The sequence below is a fragment of the Arachis ipaensis genome, chromosome B1 (genome assembly GCF_059453495.1).
Source record: "Arachis ipaensis isolate K30076 ecotype BB chromosome B1, ASM5945349v1, whole genome shotgun sequence".
Lineage (NCBI taxonomy): Eukaryota > Viridiplantae > Streptophyta > Magnoliopsida > Fabales > Fabaceae > Arachis > Arachis ipaensis.
The window spans coordinates 63815397-63826298 of record NC_142436.1 but is presented as its reverse complement, the minus strand read 5'-3'; the positions used below and the strand labels follow the sequence as shown (position 1 = coordinate 63826298).

The 10902-nt window shown below is 34.7% G+C and overlaps 1 protein-coding gene across 1 annotated transcript; it reads right to left on the bottom strand.

Moving 5' to 3' along the window:
* Positions 1-7743: 7743 nt before the first annotated feature.
* On the bottom strand, positions 7744-8921 carry LOC107630775 (dehydration-responsive element-binding protein 1E). Its single transcript, XM_016334005.2, has one exon. It carries the CDS (start codon positions 8738-8740, stop codon positions 7979-7981), a length of 762 nt encoding a protein of 253 aa, XP_016189491.1. The 5' UTR covers positions 8741-8921; the 3' UTR covers positions 7744-7978.
* Between the last annotated feature and the right edge of the window lie 1981 nt (positions 8922-10902).

Below are 10902 nucleotides of genomic sequence, written 5' to 3'. Positions count from 1 at the left end.
TTTTTGAACCCTAATCCACTTCCCTTGCCTCTTTGAATTCTAATCCCCTTCCCAACACAGTGTCTCACACTCTCAATTCACTCTCACCCAAAACAGCAGTAGAGCTCAACCTTCTCAGTCTTACAAAGCCAATGTCATCGACGCCGCACTACCGCCATCTCGTCGTCAGATCTTCTGCGTCCGCCAGTGTCTCCTTCATGGCATTGCGTTGTCTGTACGCCTTCACCACTGTTGCCTTCACTGCTTGTATCTGCTTACTGGTAGCCCCCAGTCTTTGCCATGCCTCCTCTGTCTGGGTTCCATCTTGGCTCTATTGTGTCGTGCCCCCTCTGTGTCTGGTGTTCTTCTTCTATTCTTGCTTTGGTGGTGTCTGTATTAAGTTTTGTTTTATTTTATTTTATTTTGATTATTGTATATGAATTTGTTTGTTTTCTCTGAGTTTTATTGTTATTAATCTTTTTGAATGATAATTTAACCTAAAAATTTGGGACAATTCATGATTTGGGGCAACTCTGTTGATGTTGAGGTTGTTGTTGCTGTGAATGGTGGTGTTGAGGGAGGGAGAAGGAAGTGTGCGTTGGGGAAGGGGGAGTGGTGGAGAGAGAGGGTGGTGGGGTTGAGGGAGGGAGGGGTAGTGTGCGTTGGAGAGAGAGAGTGGTGGAGGCTGTTGTTGTTGTTGATGTTAAAGTTGTTGTTGCTGTGAATGGTGGTGTTGAGGGAGAGAGGGAAAGTGTACATTGGGGAGTGGCTTGTGATGCGGCGGGGACTGCGATGGGGGAGAAGTGTGCGTTGGGGATGGGGCTGCGACAGGGAGGGAGAGGGAAGGGGAGGGAGTGTGCGTTGGGGAGGGAACTTTGGGGGTGGTTTGCCAAGTCACCAAAACACGGTGGCCATGTCAGCACTGTGCTTGCCGGAAATGTGCTCCGGTGAACTCGTGGGTACGCTTGTCAAATTTTAAAATTTTTTAAGGATCATTTTGTCAATAACAATAGTGAAGTACCAAAATGTCAGCGTTTGAATCTTTCGGGTACTGATTTGGTCATTACCTCTTTTCGAAAATTAGGAGATAAAGATAAGAAAAATATTTTTGAAAAATATTTTTAAAATTTTCGAAAATAACTAAGAAAAATGAAAAAGATTTGATTTTTGAAAAAGATTTTGAAAAAGATAAGATTTTTAAATTGAAAATTTGATTTGACTCATAAAAACAACTAGATTTTAAAATTTTTTGAAAAAGTCAAATCTAATTTTCAAAATTTTAAGAGAGAAAAAGGGGAAGATAATTTTTTTGATTTTTTGAATTTTTATGATGAGAGAGAAAAACATGAAAATGATGCAATGCATGAAAATTTTGGATCAAAACAATGAATGCATGCAAGAATGCTATGAATGTCAAGATGAACACCAATAACACTTTGAATGTCAAGATGAACATCAAGAACTTATTTTTGAAAAATTTTTAATGCAAAGAAAACATGCAAGACCCCAAATTTAAAAATTTATCATGTATAGACACTATGAATGCAAGAATGCATATGAAAAACAAGAAAAGATGCAAAACATGAAAACATCAAGATCAAACAAGAAGACTTACCAAGAACAACTTGAAGATCATGAAGAACACTATGAATGCATGAATTTTTCGAAAAATGCAAGATGAATATGCAATTGACACCAAACTTTTAACTTGACTCAAGACTCAAACAAGAAACATGAAATATTTTTTATTTTTATGATTTTTTTAAATTTTTTTGGATTTTTCGAAAATTAATGTGAAAAAGAAAAATAAGGATTCCAAAATTTTTAATATGAATTCCAGGAATCTTGTGCTCTTTAGTCTAAAGCTCCAATCTGAGGGTTAGGCATGGCTTAATAGCCAGCCAAGCTTTAGTATGCTATTACATGCATTGAAGTGATTAGTTGAATCCTTAGTCCAAAGGAATTTGGACATGGCTTCACAGCCAGCCAGGATTCAACAAATCATCATGAAACACTAAAATTCATTCTTAAAAATTCTGAAGAAAAATATATTTTTTTTTGAAAACATTTTTTTTTTAAATTTTTTTCGAAAACAAAGGAGAAATTTTTGAAAGGTTTTTGAAAATTTTTTGAAAATAAAACAAAAAGAAAATTACCTAATCTGAGCAACAAGATGAACCGTCAGTTGTTCAAACTCGAACAATCCCCGGCAACGGCGCCAAAAACTTGGTGCACGAAATTGTGATCTCAGGCAACGGCGCCAGAAACTCTGTACGCACGTCTTAATAAATCGTTTTTCATTCACAACTTCGATACAACTAACCAGCAAGTGCACTGGGTCGTCCAAGTAATAAACCTTACGTGAGTAAGGGTCGATCCCACGGAGATTGTTGGTATAAAGCAAGCTATGGTCACCTTGTAATTCTCAGTCAGGCGGATATAAAATAGTTATGGAGTTTTCGAAAATATATAATAAAATAGATAGAAAGTAAGGATAGAAACACTTATGTATATCATTGGTGAGAATTTCAGATAAGCGTATAGAGATGCTTTCGTTCCTCTGAACCTCTGCTTTCCTGCTGTTTTCATCCAATCAGTCTTACTCCTTTCCATGGCTGGCTTTATGTAAGGACATCACCGTTGTCAATGGTTACTTTTTATCCTCTCTGGAAAATGGTCCGATGCGCTCTCACTGCATGGCTAATCGTCTGGAGGCATCACCCTTGTCAATGGCTGCATCTCATCCTCTTTTGAAAATGGTCCAAATGCTCTGTCACAGCACGGCTAATCATCTGAGGTTCTCGATCATACTGGAATAGGATTCACCCTCCTTTTGCGTCTGTCACTACGCCCAGCACTCGCGAGTTTGAAGTTCGTCACAGTCATTCAATCCCAGAGTCCTACTCGGAATACCACAGACAAGGTTTAGACTTTCCGGACTCTCATGAATGCCGCCATCAATCTAGCTTATACCACGAAGATTTTGATTAAGAGATCCAAGAGATACTCATTCAATCTAAAGTAGAACGGAAGTGGTTGTCAGGCACGCGTTCATAGGGAATGATGATGATTGTCACGTTCATCACATTCAGGTTGAAGTGCGAATGAACATCTTAGAAGCGGAACAAGTTGAATCGAATAGAAAAACAGTAGTACTTTGCATTAATCTTTGAGGAACAGCAGAGCTCCACACCTTAATCTATGGAGTGTAGAAACTCTACCGTTGAAAATACATAAGTGAAAGGTCCAGGCATGGCCGAGAGGCCAGCCCCCATGATCTAAGAACCAGGCGTCCCAAGATGTCTAATATAATAGTAAACAGTCCTATTTATACTAAACTAGTTACTAGGGTTTATAGAAGTAAGTAATTGATGCATAAATCTACTTCCGGGGCCCACTTGGTGTGTGCTTGGGCTGAGTTTGAATGTTACACGTGCAGAGGCTCTTTCTGGAGTTGAACGCCAGGTTGTAACGTATTTCTGGCGTTCAACTCTGGTTTGTGACGTATTTCTGGCGTTTAACTCCAGACAGCAGCGTAGAATTGGCGTTCAACGCCCTTTTACGTCATCTAAACTCGGCCAAAGTATGAACTATTATATATTGCTGGAAAGCCCTGGATGTCTATTTTCCAACGCAATTGGAAGCGCGCCATTTTGAGTTCTGTAGCTCCAGAAAATCCACTTTGAGTGCAGGGAGGTCAGAATCCAATAGCATCAGTAGTCCTTCTTCTACCTCTGAATCTGATTTTTGCTCAAGTCCCTCAATTTCAGCCAGAAAATACCTGAAATCATAGAAAAACACACAAACTCATAGTAAAGTCCAGAAATGTGAATTTAACATAAAAACTAATGAAAACATCCCTAAAAGTGACTAGATTCTACTAAAAACATACTAAAAACAATGACAAAAAGCTATAAATTATCCGCTCATCAATTATGCAGCAACAAACTATAAAATATCAAATATTCTAGTCTACCCATGACTAGTAGCTCTTTGCCAATACAAAACAACTTTATCTCCTACTCTTGTCCTCATTTCCAGCAAGTTGAGACAGTGACGTGACATGGAGAGACGACGATGATTTGTCCTCGGACCTGTTGCTTCTTCCATCAGCGATGACGAACTCAGGTAAGGCATGCGAGCGCAACTGAGTGCAAGACAGTGATGACTGACAAGACGGTGACGACTGATGACACAGAGAGCGACGAGGACCTTGAGTGCGAGACCGGAGATGAGAGAGGGAGAGAGCTTAAGATTGAGCCAGTGAGCAAAGAGATGAGAGCTCGAGCTTAAGTGAAAAAAGGGTGAAGAAGGAGATGCCGAGGGCTAGGATTTTTTTGTCGGGTTAGATGGAGAGATTAGTGAGACATTGGGTTTGGGCTTGGGCTTGGACTAGAGCAAGGGAAAGGGAAAGGGTCTAGGGTTAGAGTTTTTTTTAGGGACTTAATTATAATTTTAAATTTTTTAGGTATTTAGATGTTCGCGAAAAAAATAGGAATATATTTGTCTTTTTCTCAAAAAATTTAAACATAATTCGGTTCAGATTATGTAAATCGATCAGATTGATTCGGATCTGATAATTATAATATAGACAATTGAATTTATTGTTGTTGTTATAATAAATCGATTTTGTTTTGGTATATTAAAAATAAATTATTGACTGATTTAATAACTACTTCCAATAATAATAAGACATTTTTAAATATCTTTGTTAAAGTGGTTACTTTGTTATAACACCGGACAATTACACTTCCTATATATAATAGCTACTCAAACAATCTATCACTAACTTTTCACTATTAGTTTGAATTGATCAAATTCTCTCTCTCTCTCTCAGCTAGTAAAACCTTCATCCATTAGAATATTTGCTTAATGTGGTATTAGCAAAGTCTTGGAGCATTAGACAACTGCTAGATGTTGCTTTTTTATGGAGCTCTAAGAAGCAGAGTGCTGTTGCACGATTGAGCACTGAAGTTGAATATAGAGTAATGGCAGTTGAACTCATTATAACTCCATCAATGTATTGTGACCATCTAAGTGTTGTACTCTTAGCAGCAAAACCAATACTGCATTCGAAGTCTAAATACTTTGAAAAGGACCTTTATTTTGTAAGGAATTATGTGACAAGCAAAGCAATTTATAGATGAGTCATGTTCCAAGATCAGTACAACTAGCTGACATATTGACAAAGGCATTACCAAGTTCTGCATTCTTGAAATTTCCAGAAAAACTTAAGGTCGATGATCTAAGAGGCTACAATGAAAGAGCGACTAATAGAGAGCTCAATAAAAGGATATTCGAGAGGCAACTTGAGGAGTAGAATAGTAGGGAGCATGAAAGAGAACAAGAAAAATGAAATCAAAAGATAGAGTAGATAATTAATAAGTAAGGACATGACAGATAGTTCATGCAAATGTGATAAGAGCTATATAGAATGAGCCAAAGATAAGTTAGTTAGAGCTTTGCTTTCTATTAGTTTAAGTGCATGTTTGGACGCTATTATTTTATTAAAAAAAGATTTTTTTTTAATGAAAAAAGATCTTTTTTTATTTTTTAACGTGTTTGGCAAATTTTTAGTAGTAATAGTAAAAGCACTAATAAAATAAAAAAAAAATCTTTTTTGAGAAGCTGTAATTTACATCTTTTTTTAAAAGATTTTTTTTCCTTAAAAAAAGATGTTTTTCATGTAATAAATAAACAAAAAAGTACTTTTATATTGTTGTACCCAAACATAATTAATTGATAAAAAGACCTTTTTACATGAGATATCCAAACATAAAATTACTTTTACTTTTCTATAAAATCTTTTAAAAAAAGATAATTCGAAAAAAGATCTTTTCTTAAAAGCTCACCCAAACAAACCCTAAGTGATTATTAGATAAGTGATTTTCTGTTATGATAACTGACAAGTGACAACTACACTTCCTATATTTTAAAGCTTCCGAACTAATCTGTTACTAATTTTTCACTATTAGTGCGAATCGATCAAATTCTCTCTCTCAACTCTGCTTTCTTCTCTTTTCTCTTCTTTCTTTCTTATTCTCCTTTTGTCTCATCTTCTGTTGAGTCTGATACCTTTCATTTGCAATACATTAAAAACATAAGTGTCCAACTTTTTAATGAAAATTGTTTCACATGTTGATGTATTCCAATAGGAAAACCGTATATTTAAGGACACAAATTAATTAAATTTACATTTATCATCTCGTGGGGAAAAAAGAATCCACATTCATCCAAGAATCGTCTAGGTGGAACAAAATATTAATTAACAAATTAGAGTATTGTCAATTGTTTGTCAATGTCAACAAACACTATATACAGTAGGTGTATAAACTAAAGGACGATGGAGAAAATAAAATTAAATGAATAAAGCCTAATTTCTCAATAGACTACGTACAACTCTACAAGTATAACTCAATGCCCTACTTATTACGCACCGATAATGTATATGGGGTTTTTGAAACTAAATTGGTAAATTGTTTTCCAAGTAATTTTTCTCCTCTAATGATTTATATAGGATGTCTTTAGGGTTTTTTAATTTTAATATTTATAATTTTATATATGTAATATTTATAATTATTATTTATTATAGTTAATATTATTCAATTATTTGATCGATAATTAAAAATAAAAAAATATAAAATAAATTTAATTAAAAAATACATAATAATATATTTTTAAGGTGAACTCTACTATACCATCTCTTTTTTTTTTTTTTTTTGGTCAAATGGATTGGACAGCCCCCAATCCTAGGCATTACACCCATGTTTCACACACCCACACAACACACTCACACACACTACCATGGGTACTATGGGTTCTTTGAACCACAACCAGCCTCAGCTGGGATTTGAACCCGGTGCACCTTAGAGCAAGGCAAATATAATTGCCACTCAACCAAGCCTTGCGGTGCTCTACTATACCATCTCTAAAATAAAAGGTAAATTACCCCTGTGATATATACAGTAATTATTGATAAATTATCCTTTTATCAGAACTCTAAGATTCACGTTGTCTTCTCTTTTCTTTATGTTTCTCTTGAAATTTAATAACAATATCATTTTCATCATCTCCACCAAATACACCTCTTTCCTAATTAAAAAAAAAAACTAATGCATTAGTGAGAGCATATTAAACTATTATATTGTTACAAAAAAATTAAATTATTATTCAGATAACAATAAGATAAAATGAAATAAGTATTTTAATATTCACATTCACCTCAAATATTAATTAATTATTTTATTATTCATGCCATTAATTACCTACAAAAATTTTATTCATGGTGCAAATTCATATCTGTCATACAAACTCATATTCTCTTGCTTCTCTCCGAACGTAATATCTTTTAATACGAAAAAATTTTTAGAAAGAAGAGAGCTGAAAAATTGATAGTTGTGCTCGTTGAAATCGGAGATTAAAAACGTAAGAACAAGTTCTAAATCCTAACTTAATTGATTGAAAATAGTTATTCGATTTGAAAGGAATTAGAATTTTAAAATTGGAGAAGAAGAAGTGTATTTGGTGGGGATAATGAAAATTACATTGTTATCAAGTATCAAATGAAACATAGCGTCAATTGAAAAGAAAAGAGAAAATAACGTAAATCTTAAAATTCTAATAGAAAGATAATTATCAATAATCACTGTATATATCACAAAGGGTAATTTACCATTTATTTTAGAGAAGATACGGTAGAATTTACCTATTTTTAAACTGTTTTAGAATAAATTTTTATTATTTCTTAAATATTTTTAACGAGAATTACAAAAACACAAGCGGTTTTATTTCCTCTTAATGGTGTCCTATGTCCATGTAATAATTATTCAGTTGGTACATAAATTCCCTCTCTCCTAGAATTATGTACGAAATGAATAAAACCAATGATAAGATAGAAAACAAGAAAAGCAGAAGAAAACTAAACTAAGTCAAAGTACAAAACAATAAAAGGTTTGCACACTGAATAATAATCAAAAGCTATACATCAAATCAAATAAAATCAAATGGAAAAGCTCCACAGTGACACCTCAGCATCAACCTCCATATCATTCCACTCCCTATGACTACTGCTGCTACTGCCAAAATCGTATCTGAAAAATGGAGGCGGTGATCGTAACGGCTCCTCCGTCATGCTCCGAACCCAATCATGCATGTAATAATCATCGTTGTTAGTATCAACAATCAAATCCTTCTTTACATCTTCTTCCACCCCGCTCTCACCGCTGCAAACCTCGTACTCAGTAACCGCACTGCCCGTCCTTACTGGACGTCGGTTATTACTATAACCGTCCTCAACTGTAACTGTCTTCACAGCTTCCGCGGCCATTCTCCTTATCTCTTCGGCGCCATCAGTAGGCGCCGGGAGCAAAGGGAGTAGTCGCCAGGCAGAGTCTGCGAAGTTGAGGCAGGCTGACTTCCCGCGAAGCGCGAGTGCGGCGACGTCGTGGGCACGCGCCGCCATCTCAGGTGTGGCGTAGGTCCCGAGCCATATCCGTTTGGACTTGGTATTTGGAACGCGAAGCTCGCAGACCCACCTGTTGTTGTTTCTCCTACGCACTCCTCGGTACACCGGGTGCCTCGTTTCCTTGAAGATTCTTCTCCCCGCACGCTTCTTCGGCCTCGATGACGCCAACGTTATCGCTTCGTCGTAGTCGATGGAGGCGTTTGGCGGCGATGACTTGTTATTGTTGGATGAGCTCGCTTCCGAAGAGGAACACGTAGATATGTACTCGTCAAATGATGACTGTCTGAGTTTGTTCATTTGAGAGATAATTAAGTTTATCTTTATATTAAGCAACTAATTGTAATAAGTGAGAAACCCTATTGAAATGAAATGGTACTGTAAGTTGACTAATCCAATATGAGGAGTTAAAGTTTTTTGGGTGGCTGTATAGTGTTTTTTGCTTTGAAACTGAAATATGGTTGAGACCTGAGATGAGTTTGAGTATGAGTTGGAGTGAGTGAGAGAGTATATATATGAAAAGTTTGAAGCACGTGGCTACGATGTTGACGCGCACACGGGACCGCTGGCGTTTTATTGTTGTTATCTTGTTATGTTGTATTATGTCACGCTTTGAGGGTTTAGACTACTACGTACTGGGCCAGGGAGGAAGTGGCAGGCCACGGTTAACACACTTGCTTGCTTCGGCTAGCGCCTAGCAGTTAGTTACAAATTCAAATAATCAAAGGACAGGTATCAACTTCTTAATTAATTTTTAATACTTTTGGGGCACTTTTGAAAGTGAAAAAGAGAGGACAGCTGAGCTAGGTCCTACGTATTGTGGGTCCTACGTTTATGCTGTCTCAACAGAGGGTTCCTTCGTCGTTTTGACCCGGGAAGTGACTCATTTCATTTGACATTTTGCATCTCTATACATGAGTATCAACTTGCGTATAAATCGTGTTTTTATATTCTTTTTTTTACAACCATGACGTATACTTATACTAGTACTTTTGCTAAGAATAGTAATCATGTTATCTAATCAAAAGTGAATTGTGTTAAGACCACATTTATAATATTTTTAGTTAGTATATAACTGTCGTGTTATATTTGATCATGGACCTTTGTATATATTCATCTAGGACATCATTCCTGATCCATATTGATTTACTCTCATTCATGTATCTTGTTTATTTAAAGTAATTAAGATGTTTATTAAAGATATTTAATTTGTTAATAAGATTCAGAATAATATATTTTTTCATCTTAGTTCAGGTTTTTCTTTCATTCTCTCCCCCTCCATCTCTTTTGTAGGGGGAAAAATGGATCGATCTGCTATACTCTATTATTCCAGATTAAACATATTTATCCATGATCATGATTTGAATATCTTTATAACCTATTTGGATGACATGTTTTCTAAGGGATCGGAGCTCATACGCTCAAGCACGCAGGTAAGTTTATCTCTTTCTTTTTCCCTTTCTTTTTGTTAATATTCTCCTTTTCTTCTTCTTCAATTCTTTTCTTCATTCATTTTTTACTTCTTCCTCTATAACTCTTACGTTTTTTTTTTCTTTCTCGTTTCATCATTTTCATCATACTTAATGTTTGAAATTTTTATTTCTTATTTTTCTTCCTAATAAACAACATTTTGAACATGTTATTGTTTTTTCAAAATTCATATTTACTATATATATACACACACAGACATGTACGTCAATTTATTCGTTTGTGGTTCTTATAAACACTAAAGAAAAATATCTTTATTCTATTCCGAATTCATATTTATTTATGTATTTCATATTTACTGATTTTGGCAAACACAAAATTAAAAAACCATTATTTTCCAAAATTCATATTTGCTTGTATATGTATATATATTATGTTTACTAATTTGTAAATATATGAAGGAAGAAAATATGTTTGTTCAAAATCCAGTTATTTGTTATATATATCATGTTTATTGATTTATATATACATAAAGGGAGAAAAACATGTTTATTTTTGTTCAAAATGCATTTACATGTATATATAGATGTCATTGCAAAAGATGTTTATTTTTGTTTAAAATTCGTGTTTATTTATTTATTTATTTATTTATTTATTAGGGCGGGGTGTTTAAAATTCATTCTAGTACGAAACCCGACCTAAACACGAAGTATATTTGTTTAGGTTTAGCTTTGTTATTTTTATCCAGTTTTATTTTCAGCTCAGGTTCGGGTCATGTTTAGAGTAATACAACCTTATTTGAAGCTGTATTTTAGAGTGAAATTAATAATAAAAGATTATATTTTTAAACTTAAGTTAATATTTTTTATATTATATAATATTATTTTTATTTTAAAATAATTTATTTTAATATAAATATGATATAGTGTTTTAGACCCGATTTTTGGGTCTTTTATCGGAGCAGTCTCCGACCCGATTACCCGGGTCTGGACATTCTTCGCGATCTGAACTGGCCTGGTAATACTTAACCAACA

What these genes read in the sequence shown, in the direction of transcription:
- LOC107630775 (XM_016334005.2), bottom strand. Translation starts at nt 8,740, where the DNA reads ATGAACAAACTCAGACAGTCATCATTTGACGAGTACATATCTACGTGT.